Below are 22,125 nucleotides of genomic sequence, written 5' to 3'. Positions count from 1 at the left end.
CACCTCCTCCCGACACCACCTCCCGACACCACCTCCCGACACCACCTCCCGACACCACCTCCCGACACCTCCTCCCGACACCTCCTCCCGACACCTCCTCCCGACACCTCCTCCCGACACCTCCTCCCGACACCTCCTCCCGACACCTCCTCCCGACACCTCCTCCCGACACCTCCTCCCGACTCAAATATCATCTGAATATAGTTGTTATAGTGAGTGGGCGTGTCTTACAGAGTAGAGGTATCGCTGGTTGAACTGGTGCATCGCTCCCTGCAGCTGACTGCGCTGACTCTGCCACTGCTCAAAGTTCCGGACAGACTCCATGGTGGGACGCTGCCAGGTCGTGGTGCGCGTGTTGTGGTCCACGTAGTAGATCCGGCCCCGGTCGTCCACACGCCGCTCCCAACTGCGCACAAGAGGACACACGAGGATTATAGCTACAGTACGATTAGCAAAAGCAGCGCGGTATTGGAAGTTACGGCGATATTACTGTGATATTTATATATTGATACGTCATAAGGCGCTGGTACAGCTGGCAGCCCGGTGTAAACGCTCTCTCTTCTTTCTCACACTTATTGTGCTTTATCTCCTATATTTTGTAAATATAGTTAGTATATTTTTTCTATTTTACTGTACGATAGGGACACGCGCTGGAATAGTTTTTTAATTCAACTGTTTTTGACTTTTTTCGGCTGGATTTGAGCGTTTTTCGTTGCGTTCGTTGTGTTGTTGTGACGTGAGCTAGCTCCGAGCGAGCCCACCAGCCCCTCCCCCGCGCCCTCCGGCCGCGCTAAAGTACGGCGTGTCGTCGGTACACGTTTATATACACGTTTATATGAAAGAGGAACTTCACGAACGATCGGGACACGCACTGGAATCGCTTTAAATTAACTTGTTTTGACTTTATTCGGCTGGATTGAGTGTTTTCGTCGTGTCGTTGCGATGTGTCTTGGCTCTGAGTCCCCCGGCTCCAGCCGGCCCCGCCCCCCGCCCGGCACCGTACCGCGTTTACACAAAGGAGGAACTCATGAAACTGCGGAGAACAGTCGTCTTACCCGGAGATCGTCACGTTATCCCGTCGCAATACTGACCTAACCTAATACTGATGTGCAATTCTGTCATATGTGCAATTTCTGTTGGAATTCATGTGCAATCTATGTGCTGTCGTGACACATATTCATGTGCAATTACTGTCGGGATCACATGCAATGGTATTTATTTATTTATTTATGTGTCTATGGGAGTTTTTTATTTATAGGAGATCTTCTACTGAAAGTGTTTTTCAGACTTCCTATAAGTGATCTGTTCTTCTGTATCTGCCTCTGTATCTACCTGCGTTGCACCAATGAAATTTCCCCATGTGGGACAATAAAGGAATATCTTATCTTATCTTATATTTGAATGTACATTTTGACACAGTGACTTCAGTTATATCAAGACAAATAGCTTTAATGTATTATTTAAACTTTGTCCAAATAAATCAAATTAATATATTACAAAAAACATTAAAAACAGTAAATTTCTGTCAGATGCAGTTATCCATCTTTTTTGCTATATATTGTGCCGTCTCAGAATATAATGCAGTTAACTATAGTAATAAACTGTAAAACTGTCCCAATTCTGAGCAGAATAAATTGTTTTTGAATATGTAAATTGATAGTATACATTTTGTTTGTTAAATTAACATTTAAAAAAAACTAATAATAATTTTGGGAATTTTGATTTGATTCATGCCTTTTTTTGCATCATCAATTTTTTTTCTTTCTACGCAGTGTAAATTCAATATTGCTAGATTAAATGTAATTAAATGTAATGAAACCGACCCAGGAGGCAGTGGCTGTGGTCGCTCCCACGTCGTCGTCCTCGTGTTGTGGTCGACGTAGTATGTTCTGCCGTGAGGGTCTTTTCTCTGCTCCCACCTGAGGAAAAACACACAAAAACATATGTTTCATTTCAGTATCCACAACGAGCGCCGTCACGTCAATCGCCATTTCAGGTCCATATTATCACAGTATAAACCTCGTAGTGTCATATTTTAATGCTGCCATTTTTCTTTAACTCCAACAATCACCAGACGAGTTTTTAGTGACGCAATTACCTCCATATTTCTTGTATTCATGTCGTTTGAGTGCTGACGACCTCTGACCCGGACCGTCCAATTAAAGGACAAATATATGACGCATTATTTGTATTTTTATTGGCATTTAAACATGCTCTTGAGAACATTTACTTTGGCATGTCATGTTTTAGAGCTAAAACAAAAACAAAAAAACTATATGCCACAGTCTTGGGAGACGCCAGAGTAACTGAAGGGTTCCATCAAATGGCTGCAGAGGGAATTACACAATGGTTTGCTAATGAGGCTGCTTGTCGACTTGCAATGATCGTGATTTGACCGCAGAAATGCCCAAAAAAATAATAATTGTCTGTCGATGCTTTATGGACTTAAAAACGGCAAAGAAGATTCTCAGAGCCTCGTCGAGCCAGATCGAGAAAACGTGTTACCGAGGTGATTCAGAAGAGTTTTTGATGGTCGGAAGGGGAAGGACCCAAAATAGTGTGAATGAAGCCAAATAAATGAAGCAACTCCAGGTCTGCTTTTGTCACCTTAAATTTGAACCACGCATGACTTCGCGCCAACAGTCTAAACATGAGCGATTTCTCAAGCTCTTTTTAAAGTAATATTGTTCACAAAATAAATGACATAAAATCCATAAAATAGTCTTAGAAATATTTTGTTTGTATGACAAATTAAAGTTGAAAAACAAGGAATTAACTACCAGTACATTGAAAGTAGCGCCCCCTGGTGGCTGGGGGCCTGAGTTACAACTTGTCACCCTCAGACCCAAAACAACAAGGAAAACAATGAAGCTAACCGTGAACATAAACTACGTAAAATAAGACACAGGGGACATTGCACATTTTAGGGTGGTTCAATGGACTAAAATAAACAGAGGTATTTAAGGCGCTGTCAGAACTGAAGAAAATACTTAAGTGGCGAAACGTTGCAAACCAAAGTCTGCCGTTGACGTAGTTCCCTCTGTGTAATTCCACGCTCCTCTTTACCTTATATTAAATCTTATATTAATAAAATTACATCCCCGTTTTCAAACGTCTGCAGAGGATCAAAAATGGCCGAGCTTTGCCATTTCGACATACAGTGTTCCAGACCACGCCTTCTCTCGAAATCCACTCATGTTTTCAAAAATGTACGCCTGTTTTCTTTACACTGTATTTATGGCCAAAGGAATATTAAGTGTGAGCCAATGTATAACATCTTGTTCTCATTGTAAGGAAAGTGTAGAGTTGTCAAAACATTTCATTATGATCCCCGTAGACTCAACACAGTGAATTAGTGCCGTTCTCTCAATATAATAGACCCAGCTGCTTTAGCTAAAACTAAATAGATAATTCTCTTTATCGTCTCTCAAAGTGGGGGGGGGGGCGTTTGTGGGGGCACAGAGCAATTATATTGGACAAATTTGACAGACTATGGACTAAATGGGACATCTATTTTGGTTTATGTGCGTCTACTGGGTTTGATTATTGTCTTCAGTTCTAGTTCATTGCGTTTCTTGTTATACTTTTTTTAATCTAGGAAGAAAAAGAAGGTGCAAGTAGGGAAGGGGGGTCCAAACTTTTTTCACTGAGGGCCGCATTTTGAAACTTGAGAGGAGCAGCGGGCCACCGACGACCCGACAATGAAGTGAACCATTTAAAATGTTTGCATTTGACAGTTCCGATGCCTCCACACCTTAAATAAGACATGGAACATTAATATTAGGTTTGTATAACATGAATTTTTCAAACTTTTTGTTGTTTGGGCCAACTTAGGAGGAAGCCTGAGGGCCAACAAAAATTGTTCAGGACAGTTAGGACAGCCCTGACATAAGGTATGAAACAGACAGATACAAGGTTATGTTGCAGATCAGGCAGTGTTCTACAGAGGACCATATTTGAGTTGGAAAAACATATGTAAACCTTTTAAAACCTTCCACATTGGATGGATATGATGCCAGTTTAAACCATAAGCTCCGAGCTAGACTTCATCATAAAACTATAGGTCAAACGTATGTATATCTAACCTGGAATGAACAAAAACAAAGAACAAAGCGTTATTTATGAGCTTGTAAGCTACACAAACCTTCCAGGCTGAAAAAAGTACTTTGATCAAACACAATATTTGGATGGCTTGAATTGAATAAGAACACAAGTGTGATTTACTGAAGACGGGATTCCAAAACGTATTATTCCTGGATGAAAAGTCCTCGTTTCTTTGATAACATTGTAAATATTGAGGATTATTTAGTCCAAACGCTCTGGGAGACTGATATATTTGAGCACGTCCATTTATTCACAAGATTAACCCAAAGAGCAATGCTATTTTTACGCTTGGAGGGTAAATTATTGTAGGAAATGGAACAGAAAAGACAAGAAGAGACTTGAAGAGAGATTTCTGTCAAGGATAGAAATAAATTGGAAGGTTCAAAATTATAGTTGCAAAAGGAAAGAATTTTAGAGGGTCAAAGGTCATCCATCAGACAAGTATTACTTATTCAAGAAACCTCTAACGAATTATATAAAAAGGTCTAATCTAAAATATGTCTTAGATAGAGGTGGGGAATATGACAAGACTTAATATCCTGACTCGTTTTACTGTCGCAATAATTATGTTTGTACGATATTATGACAAACTTATTTTCATATTTAATGTTCTTATTTACCGTAATTTGTTAGCGTCAAAGTTGGCTTCAAAGTTCAAAGTTGGCGTCAAAGTTGGCGTCAAAGTTGGCGTCAAAGTTGGCGTCAAAGTTGGCGTCAAAGTTCAAAATTTGCGTCAAAGTTTGCTTCAAAGTAGAGTTAGCGTTAAAGTAAAGCTAGCGTTAAAGTAAAGCTAGCGTTAAAGTAAAGCTAGAGTTAAAGTAAAGCTAGAGTTAAAGTAAAGCTAGAGTTAAAGTAAAGCTAGCGTTAAAGTAAAGCTAGAGTTAAAGTAAAGCTAGCGTTAAAGTAAAGCTAGCGTTAAAGTAAAGCTAGAGTTAAAGTAAAGCTAGAGTTAAAGTAAAGCTAGCGTTAAAGTAAAGCTAGCGTTAAAGTAAAGCTAGCGTTAAAGTAAAGCTAGCGTTAAAGTAAAGCTAGCGTTAAAGGCGCAATGGACGATTTTTCGGCGATTTGAGAACTCAGGCGGAAGTGCACATGCGCACTCCCCCGTGCGGATACAACACTCACGTTCGTTTGTTTATTAGCGCGACGGATCGCATCTCTTGTCTCCCATAGATTTCCGTCTTCTTTCGAGTCAGCTCAAACTGTCTTTCTCCGTCTTAATTTTGTCCCGTACACTGAGGGAACTATATTATGATAGATCAATGCGCTTAGACACGCGGAAATGTGCTGCTCGTGGGGACGAGCCGCACGCGGCTGCAGGTGAACGGTAGGTGCGTTTTATGATTGATACGTGGCAGGACGAATCTGCAGTCCACGCCACGAGGAAATGAGACTCAGATTTGGGCCAAAAAAGTCGTCCATTCAACCTTTAAAGCAAAGTTAGCATTAAAGCAAAGTTAGCATTAAAGATTAAAGAAAGCATTAAAGTAAGCACTAAAGTTAGCACTAAAGTTAGCACTAAAGTCAGCATTAAAGTTAGCACAATGCGTAAAACTAACCCTGGTGGTAAAGAATCTGCTCCTCCTGCGGTTGCTGCTTGTTGCCTGGGTTTAGCTGCATCCCCGCCTCCTCCTGCCACGTCAGTTTCCCCCAGCGCCGGAGGCGAACCCGACGACGTGGACGTGGTGCAGTTGGTGGCTCCCCCCGCTGCTGTGGAGGTGGAGGTGGTCACAGAGGAGGTGGAGGCAGCAGAAGAGGCCTGTGCGGTGGCGGAGGAGGAGGGGGATGTGCCGTTTATGGCACCACCCGGTGGTACAGTGTCTGAAGAGCAGTTCTCGGAGCCGGCCACAGGGGGAGCTTCACCAGTGTTTGGACAGGACGGTCCGGGAGCGACGTCACAAGTTTCCCCATTTACTAAACAAAACAAGATAAAGTGATTCATGTTGAACTGTGGTTTTGAGATATTCTTCTACTTCTGTGTTTGTGCTTTTTGCTGTGCGTCATCAGTAAATGTTCATGGTAAGTGTTTTGTACTTCCAAACAGACATCCGAGTCATTTCCTGGACCACTACTTTACACTATTAGTTGAAATAACCGCCGTCTTACTTGAGTAATTTTTTTGCAACTAAACCCACATCTGTCATCATAAATCCAGATTTTTGCCCATATTCCTGCTTCTGCATCTAAATAAATATCACAATGTTCTTTGATTTTAACAGGTCACTAAAGCGATCTGCTGCTTCTGATAATTCACCCACACTGTCACTCACACAGAGGCGGACCAATAGGAGGAAAGAGGCGGACCAATAGGGGGAGGAGGAGGAGGAGTGGGGAAAACTGTCTGTTTAAGACAATTACTGACACTGTAAAACAATGGCTATGACAAAACAGAAAATGTTCACTAGTAAAAGATCACAATTTAATCTTGTGAAGTATTGCATCAAGACATAAAATTTTCTAGGGCAAGGGCCTATATAACTCTACAACAACTACCATCATCACTGTTTTTGCAACAATTACCCAAATTTATGATCCACAACTGTTGAACCTTATCATTATTCATTTGGGATTGGCTCCACAAAGCTTAAATAATAAATGTACTGCTTACAGTCCCTTACAGACAACAATGACCACTTAAGACTTGAATAATGGCACTACTTTCTGAAGCTATTGTGTAAAAAGGCTGCACACACCGTTGACACCACAGACTCCTGACCCGTCCTCCGGCTCACGTCTAAACCAATCACTCCCCGAACTGCACTTCGAAACCGGCCGCTCACCCGTCCTGCTGTCGTTGTCGCTGTCCGAGGGCTGGTGCGTGGGCGTGTTCTTGTGCGAGGCGTCTCCGTTCACGCCGTGTCCCAGGGCCGGACTGCATGAGCTGGACGGAGCGCCGCTGTCCACGCTGTTGGACGTGGAGACGGAGCCGGACCGGACGCCCAGCTCTGTGCCGTTCGTGATGCTGCACAGAGAGGAGAAGAGAAGGTACGAGAGGAACGTACGAGAGGAACATACGGTGGCCCCCTGGGGTCACGACAACTACAAATTAAAAGAGCAAAGCAAATTAGTGGGATTTGGTCCCTGTACCTTTTGTTCTTTTCAATTTATTTTACTTTGTAGTTGAACAAAATAAAAAAAAATCCGATTCTGTTGCAGTTGTTTCCATTTTGTTGTGTTGCAAACTTTTGGTTGTGTCGTGTTGTCGGTTCATTGTGATGTGTTGTGGATATTGTGCTGTTTTGTTCCTGGTTTGAGCCCAGTTTAATTCTTATGTAGACTTGATTTGGTTGTGTTTTTGGCCATGTTTAGTCCTAGTTTAGTCACAATTTTAATGTGGCGTTTGTGTGTAGTGTGCTCGTACCTCATAATCGAAAATAATTTGAAAATAATAAAGGCAAGGCAAGTTTATTTGTAGAGCACATTTCATACACAAGGCAATTCAAAGTGCTTCACACAGCAGGAAAAATGCATTCAAATCACAAAGAAATTACAGAAACAGAAATACAATAAAATTAACTAAATTAAAAATTATCAATCCAACTGATTGTCTAAACTAATAAAATCACAAACAAAAGAGAAGAGTGCAAAGAAAAAATCCTTTCAGTCATATGCGCAGCTAAACAAAACTGTTTTTAGCTTAGATTTGAACATTGTCAGAGTAGAAGCCTGTCTCACATCTTCAGGAAGACTGTTCCAGATTTTAGCTGCATAAAACTGAAACGCAGATTCCCCATGTTTTGTCCTGACTCTGGGCACCAGCAGGAGGCCGGTCCCTGAGGTCCTCAGAGTCCGAGATGGTTCATATGGCACTAACATGTCCAAGATGTACTTTGGTGCTAGGCCATGGAGAGACTTATACACAAGCAGAGCTGCTTTAAAGTCTATTCTTTGAGCCACAGGGAGCCAGTGCAGAGACCTGAGAACAGGACTAATGTGATGGTACTTCCTGGTTCTAGTCAGGACCCGAGCAGCAGCGTTCTGGATGAACTGCAGCTGTTTTACAACTCGTTTGGAGAGGCCAGTGAGCAGGCCGTTACAGTAGTCTAATCTACTGGAGACAAACGCATGGATAAGTCTCTCTAAATCTGGTTTTGACACTATATTTTTGATTTTGGCAATGTTTTTTAGATGGTAAAAAGCTGCTGATGTTATTGATTTGACGTGTCTATTAAAGTTCAAGTCTGAGTCCATTGTTACCCCCAGATTTCTAATTTGGTTTGTAGGTTTTAGAGCGAGACTCTGGAGGTGACCGCTAACACTTTCTCTTTGTTTCTGTGGGCCAAAAACGATTATTTCAGTCTTGTCGGAGTTCAGCTGGAGAAAGTTGTTTTGCATCCACAAACTGATCTGTTGGATGCAGTGACAGAGTGAATCTACTGGTCCATAGTCACCTGCGAAGTGTAGTGAAACATAGATCTGAGTGTCGTCTGCATAATTGTGATAGGACACATTTTCACTGCGTATCAACTGACCCAACGGCAGCATGTAGAGGTTGAACAGAAGGGGACCCAGGACTGACCCTTGGGGCACTCCACAGGTCAGGGTCATGTGGTCTGAGACACAGCTACCAATTTCAACAAAGTACTTCCTGTCTTCCAGATAGGACCTTAACCAGTTTAGGGCAGTGCCAGTGATGCCCACCCAGTCCTCTAGTCTCTGTAAGAGGATCCCATGATCGACAGTGTCAAAAGCAGCACTCAGATCTAACAGAATTAAGACTGAGGCTTTGCCCGTGTCAGTGTTCAGGCGGATGTCATTTGTCACCTTGACAAGAGCAGTCTCAGTGCTGCGATGAGGTCTAAAACCTGACTGAAAAACATCAAATGAGTTGTTTATTAAGAGGAAATCTGTGAGCTGTTGGTAAACAACCTTTTCAAGGACTTTGCCCCAAAATGGTAGATTAGAGATGGGCCGGTAATGACTCAGTACTGCGGCATCAAGACTGCTCTTCTTTAGGAGAGGCTTTATGACCGCAGTTTTCAAAGACATTGGGAATGTTCCAGATTGAAGCGACATGTTAACTATAATAATAATAATAATAATAACTTTTATTTATATAGCGCTTTTCAGTGACCCAAAGACGCTGAACATAATAAAAAAGGGGGGGGGGTATTTACAGACAGGGGGGACAACACGTACAGAACACATTAATATACAGATAAAATGAACAAGACAGAAGAAGTAGAGAGAAAAAGATGGGGATGTAACAGGGGGTAGAAGTGTAGGCAATGGGGTAGAGGAGGCTAGGGGTAGGGGAGGTCATAGGCTTGGGTGAAGAGGTATGTTTTTAGGCGGGATTTGAATGTTGTGAGTGAGGGAGAGTGGCGGACAGGTTGGGGGAGGGAGTTCCAGAGTCGGGGTGCTGTTCGGGAGAATGCTCTGTCGCCAAAACTTTTGAGTCGGGATGTTGGTGCAGTCAGGGTGAGAGAGGAGGAGGATCGGAGAGCTCGGGAGGGGCGGTGGGGGATGAGGAGGTCAGACAGGTAGGGGGGGGCAAGGTGGTGAAGAGCTTTGAAGGTGAGGAGGAGTATTTTAAAGTTTATGCGCTGCTTGATGGGGAGCCAGTGGAGAGAGCGGAGAACGGGAGTGATGTGATCACGGGACCGGGTGTGGGTGAGGAGGCGGGCAGCGGAGTTTTGGACCATTTGGAGTCTGTGGAGGGAATGGGAGGAGATGCCAGTGAGGAGGGAGTTGCTGTAGTCAAGGCGGGAGGAGATGAAGGCATGGATGAGGGATTCAGCAGCGGGGAGGGTGAGGCAGTGTCGGATTTTGGCGATGCGGCGGAGGTGGAAGTATGAGGTCTTGACAATGTGGCTGACATGGGGAGTGAAGGAGAGGGTGGGGTCCATGATGACACCGAGATTGCGTACCAGGGTAGAGGGGGTGATGGTCGAGGTGTCGATGCCGAGTGAGAAGGGACCAGTTTTATTGAGAGTGGATTTGGTGCCAATGAGGAGGAGCTCTGTTTTGTCACTGTTCAGTTTGAGGAAGTTGAGAGTGAGCCATGATTTTATTGTAGAGATGCAGGTTTCGATGTGGCTGAGGGGAGGGTTTTGGGTGGATTTGGTGGTGAGGTATATCTGGGTGTCGTCAGCGTAGCAGTGAAAGTCCAGGTTGAGTTGGCGGAGGATGTGACCAAGGGGGAAGATGTAGCAGATGAAGAGGAGGGGGCCGAGGACTGAGCCCTGGGGGACCCCCTGCGTTACTGGGGAGAGGGTGGATGAGTGACCGGAGAGGGAAATGAACTCTTGCCTGTTGGTAAGGTAGGATGTGAGCCAGTCAAGTGCAGAGCCCTCAACACCCAGTTGGCGCAGCCTTTGTAGGAGGATGGAATGGTTTATAGTGTCAAAGGCTGCGCTGAGGTCTAGTAGTAACAGGATGTTGAGGGCCCCGGAGTCTGCAGAGGTGAGGAGATCGTTGAGTACTTTGACCAGGGCTGTTTCAGTGCTGTGAAGTGGGCGGAAGCCAGATTGGAGGGGTTCATAGAGGTTGTTTGACTGGAGGTGGGTGTGAAGTTGGGCGGCGACGATGCGTTCCAGCGTTTTTGAGAGGAACGGCAGGTTGGAGATGGGGCGGTAGTTGGAGAGGTTGGCGGAGTCTAGGGTGGGTTTTTTGAGGATGGGGGTGATGGAGGCCAGTTTGTAGATGGAAGGAACATGGCCGAGGGATAAAGACTGGTTGAAGAGGGTGGTGAGATGGGGGATGAGAGCAGGGAGGCAGGCTTGGTTAGAGTCGTTGGGAGGGGGTCGAGAGAGCAGGTGGTGGTTTTGGAAGCGGTGATGAGGTCAATGATATGAGAGGAGTTAACAGAGGAGAAGGTGGTGAGGGGAGGGAAGGGTGGGTGGTCAGGGAGAGGAGGGGGGGCAGGGGTGGGGGTGGTGATGGAGTTAATGGAGACGGCAGTCATGGAGCTGTTGATTTTGGAAATTTTGTCATTGAAGGCAAGGAGGAAAGAGTTGCAGAGGTCAGGGGAGGAGGGTGGAGTGATGTCCGGTGGCTGGAGCAGCTTGTTGACGGTGGAGAACAGGGTGCGAGGGCTCCGGTGGGAGCTGTTGATGAGGGTGGAGAGGTGGGCAGATTTGGCGGCTTGGAGAGCGTCACGGTAGGAGGAGATGTGTAATTTGAAAGCTTCGGCGTGGACGGTGAGGCGGGTTCTTTTGAGGAGTCGTTCGAGTTGGCGGCCAGTCTGCTTCATGGTGCGGAGTTCAGGGGTGTACCAGGGGGCGGGGTTGATGTATGAGACGGAGGAGGTTTTCCAGGAGGCTAGGGAGTCAAGGGAGTCGGAGAGGGTGGTGTTGAGCATGACAGCATAGTCGTCGGGGGAAGAGGGGGGGGGAGTCAGGGGGGAAAGCAGAGGATATGAGCTGGGAGAGCGTGAGGGGGTTGACTGACTTGATATTGCGGTAGGTGATGGTGCGTTTTTTGGGGTTGTGGGGCGAGGGTAGGGGGGCAGAGAAAAGGATGCAGAGATGATCAGAGAGTGGGAAGGGGAGGGGGTGGGGCTTAGATATGGGTAGGAGAGAGGAACAGACTAAGTCCAGAGTGTGGCCTTTGGTATGGGTGGGGAAGTCAATATGTTGGGTGAGATGGAAGCAGTCCAGGAGAGAGAGGAAGTCGGATGTCAGTAGGGCGTTGGGGCAGTCAATGTGGATGTTGAAGTCACCAGTGAGTAGGAGGCGGGCAGAGAGAGAGGATGCGATGGTGAGGAGTTCAGACAATTCAGTGAGGAAAGAGGGGTGGGGCTTTGGGGGACGATAGATCAGGATAGCGGTGATAGAGTTGGGGAGGGAGAAGGCGAGGTATTCAAATGATGAGATGGATGGAAGGTTAAGGTTCAGTTCAGTGATGGATGTAGATTTTTTATGAATAACAGCAAGACCTCCCCCACGCCCGGAGAGGCGGGGTTTGGCAGTGTAAGTGTAGTTGGAGGGAGTGGCTTGGTTGAGAGCATAGAAGTCCAGGGGCTGTTGCCATGTTTCACAGAGGAGAAGCAGATCAATGTTATTGTCCACTATGTGAGTGAATGGTGCTAACAAACTGTTCAGCACAGACTTTAGAAATCTGGTGGGTAACACATCGAGGCAGCATGTAGATGAACTCAGACTGGTGATGATCTCATGGACAGTTTTGTCATTTACTGGTGCAAAGTGAGTTAGCTCTAAGTGTCTTGGTGGTTTTAGGGTAATTTTTTGCATTGTGGGATTTATAGCATTTTTAATGCCCTGAACTTTGTCATTAAAGAATAATGCAAACTCATTACACTTGGATGTGGAAATGAGTTCTAACGGCAGCTGAGCTGGAGGGTTTGTTACTCTGTTTACTGTGGCAAACAGGACACGCGAGTTGTTACTGCAGCTTCCAATTATTTCAGAAAAATATCTTTCCCTAGTTCTACATAAGATTAGGTTGTACATGTTCAGCTTCTCTTTGTAAATCTCTTTTTGAACCTGGAGCTTTGACTTGTGCCATTTCCGTTCGGCCCTGCGGCACTCCCTTTTCTGTGCCCTGACCGAATCATCATTTCTCCACGGCGCCTTCTGCTTATTTTTAACCATTTTAGCCTTTATAGGGGCGATGGTGTCCAGAACATTCAAAACACTAGATGTAACAGAGTTCTACAAATCATTTACATTAGAACATGAGACATTTTCAAAGTTTATCATTTCCATAAACAGTGCACCTGTGCCGTCACTTATGTGTCTCCTCTGAACAACTGCAGGACCAACCGGTGGTTTGGGAGAAACAGACAGGTCAAAGAAGACACAGAAATGATCAGACAGAGCAACATCGATCACATTAACATTTGAAATATTTACCCCCTTTGTAATTATGAGATCTAAAGTGTGTCCTTTGCTGTGGGTGGGGCCTCTCACATGCTGAGTAAGACTGAAGGTTTCAAGGACAGCATCAAGCTCTTTAGCGTTTCTGTCACAAATATTATCAACATGCACATTGAAATCACCTGTAATGACCAAACCATCAAAGTCTGTGCATACGACTGAAAGCATCTCAGTAAAATCATCAATAAAACTTTGGCAGTGCTGGGGAGGCTTGTATAAAACAATGAAGAGAATGGATGGAGACCGTTTTAGCTCCATTTTAAAGGATACATACTCAAATGATGAAAACACCCCAAAAGACAACCGGCGGGTAATTATTTCATCTCTAAAGACAGCAGACTCCACCCCCTTTTTTGTTTTCTCGTGTTTCAGATTCAAACTTAAAGTTGGGTGGAGCAGATTCTATCAGAACTACATTTCCTGTGTTTTTGTCAAGCCATGTTTCAGTTAAAAACATAAAATCAAGATTATAAGAAGAAATAAAATGATTAATTAAGAGAGATTTGTTACATAAGGATCTGACATTTAGCACAGCAAGTTTCAGACTAGTTTCAGTGAGACTGGGCTTTATCTTTTCACAGGGAATATGAATCACATTTCTCAGATTTGGCCTGACTCACATTTTGTTTTTCCATCTGTGTGATGATGTGACTACAGAAATAGCACTAGGGGGGGCTCTTTTTACATAGGGCCCCGGGTTGGTTTGATTTTTAATGTGACAATAAGTCCCGGCAACGCTGAGACCCAGTGCATCCTAGCTATGGGAGATACCAGGTGAAAGGCGAGGTTGGATGGGTGGTGGGGCTTTTGTAGCCAAGGAGAGTTTGGGACCAGGTGAGAGGCGAGGGGAGATGGGTGGTGGGGCTTTTGTTTGTGTAGTCGGCTTGTGCAGGGAAGAGTTGATAAGTATTGACGTAGCCCTTGCTATATTGGGCGTGAGTGGAGCCATCTTAATGCCTGATTTGATCAGACTTTCAAAATGGCTGGGAAGGCCCATGGGTGAGAGTGGAGATGAGAAGGAGAATGATGAATCTTTAGTGGGAGTGGATGTTGCAGGGGGAACCCAGGGCTGGTGTGAAGGCAGGGGCGATGACAGGGATGTTGTTGGGCTTGTCACAGATGGGTCCAAGGCCTTTGAAGATTGTTCCTTTGCTGGAGGCGGTGGAGGTGAATGTGGAGCAGCTGGAGCTGAATCCTTTGCTGGTGGTGGTGGAGCAGCTGCTGATGAATCCTTTGGTGGAGGCTGAGGTTGTGGTGCTTTTGATGTTGAAACATTGGCTCGGTCTCTGGCTGATGGAGCAGGAATTCTTCTCTCATTCCTCTCTTCTCTAACTATCTGCTCAGGACCCTATCCAGGCCCAGTCCAATGCCTCAGAGCGTGGAGCAGGTTCTCTGTCAGCACCCTCACTCCACCTCTGCATAGGTGGGGGCCATTTCTCTTAAACAGGTCCTCTCGTTTCCAGAATAGATAGAAGTTCTCAATGTAGTGTAGTCCTCTCGGGGAACACTCTTTGGACAGCCATGTGTTCAGCTGAAGAAGCCGGCTAAACTTGTTTATCCTCCTGTCGATGTTTGGAAGAGGTCCACTTATGAATGTTTTGATTTCCATTTTATCAAGCACGTCGAATAACTTCAAGAAGTCTTTTTTCAAAACTTCAGTCTGTTCCCGCCGCATGTCCACTGCACCCACGTGCACAATCAGCTGTTTAGCTCCTCCATGCTTAGCCATAATATTTGGAAGGAGTGACGTTATCTCAGAAACAGTGGCGCTTGGAAAAGAATGTGTGTTTATCTTTTCATGCGTCACGTGACTTATCGCGCCGTCCCCAACTAAAACAATCTGCGTGACCTTGGCTCCTGGCACAGATTCTCCTCGCTGTATTTTGGCCACGTCATCTTTTCTTTTTTCATTTAATTCCATCTCTGAAAGTGGTAAATATCTGTTTGTGAGCTGTATTTTAGGTGACTTCACGTTATCTTTGTATCGTTTAGGCTTTGCTCCAAGTTTGTTCCAAGAAACAGCCTGGTCTTTCTGGTTTTTAGACAGTTTTGTAAACGACACAGAGTCACTGCGGTTTAGGTTGAAAGTAGCAGTTTTTCTTGTAAAAAGTGTGCTCTTCTTACCATCGGTTGACACAGGAATGGTTTCGTGAAGAACTTTTTCAGATTCCAAAACAAATATCCGTGTTTTCAGCTCATTAATTCCTTGTTGATATTTCCGACAGCGTTCACAGTCTTTTTCCCTTCTTCTCCCGGACATGTCGCTGGCGTCAGATATGTCGTTAAAACTGGAAAAATGTTCTTAAAATCCTTGGTTTACTTGAAAAAGTCTAAAGCAAAAATGTTTGGAAGACAAAAACTGATTAAAAAGCAAAATAAATAAGGAAAGCAGCGATAGCAAGCGGAGCGAGCAAAAAAGCGTGTGCACTCTTCGGAAGCAGGATATAAGTCAGGAGAATTAAAGAAAATAAAAGATTTCAGTTTTTTACCATGTCTTTTACAATATATTAATCAATGTCAATTTCTGATTCCAATTTAAGTTTTCTTTTTTAATGGCATTCAGTATTAGAAACATGTCGTGGTAATCCCTCATTTGTCCAGGCGTTCAGTACTGACTTTCATTTAATAACTGCCATTTAACACAAAACACAATCAAAAATGTTCCTCCAAAGTCTGAACGCTGCTCCAAACCACAAATTTTTTATCATTATTGTATTTAGATTATTATTTGAATGAGCACTGCAAGAGCCGTTGTTTTATTTTGATTTTTTGCATAAATAAAAGGTGATTGGATGCTTTTACTGACGGAGGATTGGCTGTCGACCTCTCAATAAAAACAATGAATGTTGAGCTTGAGTCAAACAATAATAATGAATTGCCCAGTCTCAGTTATTGGGTCACGGTGTTGTGAATAATCATAAAATTGTGATCACGCAAAACCTCAATATTGTGACATCCCTGGCCCATATTTCAATGTAAAAACAGCTTTATCTAATATTAAAGTCAGGTTTAGCCACATTGTGAAGCTCAACAGACATAATATGAAGTATGAAAGGAGTATATTTTTCACAATTCAATAGCCACTTAAGTGTCTGGTGTTTTTTACGGCCGAGTAAATGGTGTCGTTATTTGCAGTCTGGTTTTGAGCCACATAAAAGACTTTTGACATTGGAGCCGTTGTCTGAGGACGAGTCGCACGGAGGACGAGTGACGCAGGACAAAGCCTCCTCTGAGATTCACACAGAGGACACCACCAAAGCATGGAAATAAAACTGGAATTACACTAAATAGCCTCAGTCCAGGCTCAAAAGAAGTGACCGCTGCCACGTAGAGGACACAGATTATACCACTTTTCTTTACAAACAATGTCAATATCTCTGTACAAAAGGTCAAGTACAAGAAAAGTGATCAAATTTGCAAATTTATTGTACTCAGCTAATTCAAGTTTAGATTAATGGATAGAAGAGTATTTGTGGTCAAAGCCTGCAAAATAAAATACATTTGGTTATTTTGATGTATTTATTTTATTACCGTTTTTTCCGGACTATACGTTTTCAAAGTTTGGCCGGGGTGCTTATACTCCAGAGCGACTTATACGTGTTATTATTCGTTATATTCACACTGGCAACCTCATTTCACATATTGATTATTTGCACGCGATCTAGGCTCTAAGCGACGCAGAAGAAGAATCTGCACCTCCTCTACCTCTGGAGTTTGTGGAGTTGTTTAGAAGTGACACAGAGGAAGAAGAATTCAATGGATTTAGTGATTTGGGGTAAAACTGATGCTTTGCTAAACTTGTTAGCATGTTCTTTATGCTATAGTTATCTGAATAACTGTTAATATGTTACGTTAACAGACCAGACACTTACCACAGTTCTGTCTGTGCGTCATGTATTTCAAGATGAAATGTCTGTTCTTGGTCTGGATTTTATCAAATACATTTCTCAAAAAATGCGACTTATAGATGTTTTTTCTTCTCTATTATGCATTTTTTGGCTGGTGCGACTAATATTCCAGAGTGATTTATAGTCCGGAAAATACGGTATATTTAGTTTATAAAAGATCATTTCTTTCTAATAAGTAACCTTGCCTTTGTCTTATTATTTCAGCCTGGGTCATAATTAACATTTAAACCTTTGTGCATGTGCAGTGCAGTGCAGTGTTTTCAGAGACTGCATTGCAGAGAGCAGCTCTTTACAGCCACGGAATAGATCAAACTGGGGATATCCTTTCACAGTCACTGGTTTTAAGTGCAGGAAACACCACTGCAGGGAGTGAGAGAGGACGGCCTTGTGGTAAAGAGAAGAACTACGCATTTCAAATAGTGTTCAATAAAATAAAACATACTCGCACTAGATTGTTTTCAAATGTTACCTGTTTGCAGCCCTTGAGGATGAGGATTCTCCGTTTTCGTGAATGGCATCACCATTTTGTTGGACTTCTACAAACAATACAAAAGAAACATCATTAACATATATAATATTAACATACATGAGGTGAGGGATAAACATCATTGTCATTTATCATTTTGCATATTGTCTGTAATTCAAACGATTACAGATTAACTCAAAAATAAATATCTAGTGTAATCTCCGAGTATAAAGTGATATTTCCACTCTTTATTCTAGTGTAATCTCCTAAACAAAATAAAGTGATGCTTCTGCTCTTTATTCTAGTTCAATCTCCCAAAACAAAAGAATAAAGTGATATTTCTGCACTTTATTCTAGTGTAATGTCCCAAAACAAGAATATAAAGTGATGTTTCTGCACTTTATTCTAGTGTAATGTCCCAAACAAGAGAATAAAGTGATGTTTCTGCACTTTCTTCTAGTATAATCTCCCAAACAGTGAGTATAAATGGGTATTTCTGCACTTTATTCTAGTGTAATGTCCCAAAACAAGAGAATAAAGTGATGTTTTTGCACTTTATTCTAGTATAATCTCCCAAACAGAGAGTATGAATGGATATTTCTGCACTTTATTCTAGTATAATCTTCCAAACAAGATAATAAAATGACATTTCTGCACTTTTGTGGTTAATTTTAAGGTCCATTAATGTTCATTGCAACCAAGACATTTACTGACTCATTTTAGCACATTCACTGTTGAGATAATCCCAAAAATGTTAGTTTTTGTCAGAATCGCCCACTCCTTTTCTTAATTCTTAAATGACATCGGAGGACCCACACCCTGTAAGTGACGAGGAAGAAGCACAGAGGCGCCTTCATATCATAAAAACAAAGAGTATTTCAGCGTCTTACTCCCGTTGGCTGCGTTGCCGTTGGTGAGAGGAGCCAGTTCGTTCTGTTCGGAGAGGAGCAGCCCGTCGAGAAACACCGTCAACTCTCCCGTCTGGAGCACGGCCCCTTTCTGATCCACGCTCAGCTTCAGCACCTCCTTCACATTATCCACTGGAAAACACGCACAGAATGAAAAAGGCTCAACAGTCACAGGCAAACGTGGGAAAACACTAACGTACAAGGGCTAAACCGGGTCTAGATCTGGTTTTATGGAGGTTTTATGGACAGTTTTACCATTATCCAATCTCATAAACACAACTGTGAAATCAACCACAGGAGCCAGTTTGTAATTAAAAGGAAAATCAAAACGGCAATCTTGCTTTATGAGACCCCAAAAAGGTCCCAAACACAACAGAACGATCTATAAAATGTAGGTGAATTTGGCTAATTTGGAAATGTCTATTAGCGCAAGAATAAAGAAACACATCGTCAATCTTTTTAGAGAGGAAATTGCTAATCGTCAGCCTGGACAGACGAGATTAAATTCCATCCATTTTCTACCGCTTGTTCCCTTTTTTTGGGGTCGCAGGTGACTTGAGCCTATCCCAGTGACTTCGGGCCTTAGGCGGGGTACACCCTGGACAGTGGCCAACTTGTCGCAGGAGATTAAATTCCACTTACTTCTAATGTGCAGACAATGACAAGTGGTAATCATGAATCAGATAAACGCATGTAAGGTTGTGACGATTAAAAGAATCATTAATCATTATCTGGACTTCAAACTCAAGCTAAAAGATGTCTGTTATTGTAATTTAAATGTCAAAAAAAGAATAAACTAGTATTTCAGGTGCTGTCTTCCCCTCTCGTTCCCCATTTCACCTCGTCCTCTCCTGTCTAATAAAGCCTACGGGGCAAAAACATCTTTAAAAATACAGAAAACTAGTATTTCAGTATCTCAAACCATTTCTAATTTGTGTCATTCGTCTTTGAAGCATTCACTATCTCACGTTTTCTGTCCCATGAATCTACAAAGAAGTTGGATGCAGATCATTCCAGTGCAGAGCCCCTGTAGATTGGAATATGTTACGTATATATTCTTAAATCTTAAACATCCATCAGCTTACGTAAGGTTATGTTTTTGTTTATTGCCAGCGCTGTGAAATAACTCAAACAGAAAAATGTCTATATGTGCAATGTTCTTCTCGTTTCTGCGTTTATCATGGAGGAGTTCCACAGGTTGAGTCTGCACAATGTGTCAAGATGATTGCTTTTTTTCTGCCATGAATCACTCCTGGACTATTGACGGATGGCTACACGAACTGTATTCATATGAACCTATGTTTTATACGCTCTTTGTTATCAAAAGTGCTCTGGCAGCGGGGAGACGGTCACATTGGAGCAGGTTTGTCTCTGTGTTGTGTATTATAAACCGTGTATTGTATATTGTCTAATGTATTGTAAGTGTAATGCTCTTGTAATGTCTTTTGTCTTAGGTGTTATGGACTAAAGGTACTTAATGATGCACTTCCTTTTAAATTATTCTCTATCAAGACGTCTTCAGCCAATCTATTTCTATCATTATCTATTAAACTATTAAAATAATGGCCCTAAAAACATGTTCCATTCAGGCTTGCACAGGCTTTGGCCGAGTTACAGGTGAAGGGCAAAATGCAGTTAATTTGAGGTGAAAGAAGCTATAAAGATGATATCAGATTTTTAAAGAAGCTATAAAGATGATATCAGATTTTTAAAGAAGCTATAAAGATGATTTCAGATTTTTAAAGAAGCTATAAAGATGATTTCAGATTTTTAAGAAGCTATAAAGATGATATCAGATTTTTAAGAAGCTATAAAGATGATATCAGATTTTTGTGTCACGATTATTGTGAGAAAAAACATTGCGATTTAGATAAGATAAGCCTTTATTTGTCCACACAATGGGGACATTTCTGTGTTGCAACGCCAGTATGTACAGGAGTAAAAGAACAGATAACTTATAGAAAGCTTTAAAAAAAAAGTTACTTTAATAGAAAAGCTCTTATAAACAAAACTCTTATAGACAAAAACCCTTATATTCTTAAATAGAATTTAATTTAATTTAGATTTAATGATTATTCGCGATTATTGAGACTGGGACCAAACAACCGTGAAATCTTTTATTTTGTGACTGTTCAAATTTGTGATCAGCTTCAAAAAAAATAAAAAGATAAAAATACTTTCCGAAAGACAAAATAAAGTTAGATTTTAGTCAGCCAGATTTAAAAAAAAAAGTTATTTACATTTAAGTCTATTTTTTAGGCTGGATATTGAAAACGTCCACTAACGCTAACTAATTATAATGCTAACTAATGCTAATACATACTAATGCTAACACACACTAATGCTAACACACACTAATGCTAACGCACACTAATGCTGACGCACACTAATGCTAACGCACACTAATGCTAACGCACACTAATGCTAACGCACACTAATGCTGACGCACACTAATGCTAACGCACACTAATGCTAACGCACACTAATGCTAACGCACACTAATGCTGACGCACACTAATGCTGACGCACACTAATGCTGACGCAAACTAATGCTGACGCAAACTAATGCTAACGCAAACTAATGCTAAAGCAAACTAATGCTAACGCAAACTAATGCTGATGCTAACTAATGCTACAGGAAGTTTGAGATTCTCCAAATGTGCAGCAGGTAAACTGTGGTCATTGGTCGTCCGAAACCTTGAGGAAGTCAAATGGATCGGCATGAGGAAGGCGCCGGATCGCTCCTGGACTAGAAAAGGAAAGTAGGGTTCATTCGGCGCTCACGTTTCTCGCGGTACGTACGTTTTCTGTCGTGTTGCTCCAGCGCCTGCATCAGGTCCAGCGAGGCTTTGCCCAGAAGAGCGTCGGCCTTCAGCGTGTTGTGGCTCCATACTTTGAAGTCGAGCTGGGAGTGCGGCGTTACATTCCTACAAAGACACGTGCCAAAGGGAAAGGTTTGAAATGTTAGAACAAGTCAGTGGGTAAATACGGTTCCTTTTCATTTAAATAAATGATGGACAACAAGTTGCATTGATCAGATAAAGTCCAGCTGTTTACATGCACACCAAATGATCTGGATTCCTGGAGTTATCCGATTAGTCATCATGTCACCATCTGATGCGAGTAGTCTGATTTCTTTGCGATTTTGACAAGTTATACAAAAAAATGGTAAAGAAATGTGACAAAGACAAAATTCATAGACGTTTAAAGTTATCTTTAAATTAATTGTATTTTGTCATGACAGTTTATCAAAAAATCTATTCACAGACACATTTTAATGATCGGATTTCTCATGTAAACACCAAAAATCTAATCAAATTACCGTACTTCCCGGACTATAAGTCGCACTTTTGTTTTTTTTTAATAGTTTTGGCCGGGGTGCGACTTATACTTATATTTATACTTGTATACTTATACTCCAGTGCAACTTATGTTTTTTTCTTCTCTATTATGTATTTTTTGGCTGGTGCGATAGTCCAGAAAATACGGTAATGTTTATTCTATTATTGTATTATTATTATTCTATTATTCTTGTTATCTGATTAGTACAAAGTAGTAGAAAGTAACCCATTAATGCACCAATATTTTTTTGTGAGAATTAACTTAAACCATCATATATCCTGAAATAAATTCCCCCAAAAATCAAGTTGAATCGCTTATGAAACCAAATAAACGACACAAAATGCTTCTTGTTTGCAGAGGTCAAAATGTGCCAATGACAATCAAGTCCTTGTGAATATCAAGTGCTTCCATTAGCAGCTCCGAACACGGATGACGCACAACGAGGACAAAGTCATCCATCTTGTCCGCGTTAATTAGCAATTAGCATTAGCGTCTGGCATCTTTTCTTAGCTAATGAGATGGAGAAAGGGTTAGAAAATGGCTTAGACTACTCAGAGAGA

The 22,125-nt window shown here is 42.3% G+C and overlaps 1 protein-coding gene across 1 annotated transcript in view; it reads right to left on the bottom strand.

The window, feature by feature from the left end:
- The window catches only part of LOC140364381 (NEDD4-like E3 ubiquitin-protein ligase WWP1), a 55,559-nt gene that overhangs the window by 20,901 nt on the left and 12,533 nt on the right, over window positions 1-22,125 (bottom strand). The window contains exons 5-11 of the mRNA XM_072450487.1: window positions 21,026-21,150; window positions 18,206-18,355; window positions 17,319-17,385; window positions 6,882-7,063; window positions 5,661-6,015; window positions 1,824-1,919; window positions 232-406 (exon numbers count right to left, since the gene is read on the bottom strand). Coding sequence (XP_072306588.1) covers window positions 232-406; window positions 1,824-1,919; window positions 5,661-6,015; window positions 6,882-7,063; window positions 17,319-17,385; window positions 18,206-18,355; window positions 21,026-21,150 — 1,150 coding nt within the window. The remainder of the gene's footprint in view (window positions 1-231; window positions 407-1,823; window positions 1,920-5,660; window positions 6,016-6,881; window positions 7,064-17,318; window positions 17,386-18,205; window positions 18,356-21,025; window positions 21,151-22,125) is intronic.

This window comes from Eucyclogobius newberryi, unplaced genomic scaffold, assembly GCF_026437365.1.
Source record: "Eucyclogobius newberryi isolate DKJ021-1_F unplaced genomic scaffold, fEucNew1.0.hap1 SCAF_18, whole genome shotgun sequence".
NCBI lineage: Eukaryota > Metazoa > Chordata > Actinopteri > Gobiiformes > Gobiidae > Eucyclogobius > Eucyclogobius newberryi.
Note: the sequence above shows the minus strand (reverse complement) of the source record. Positions and strands in the feature narration are given on the sequence as shown.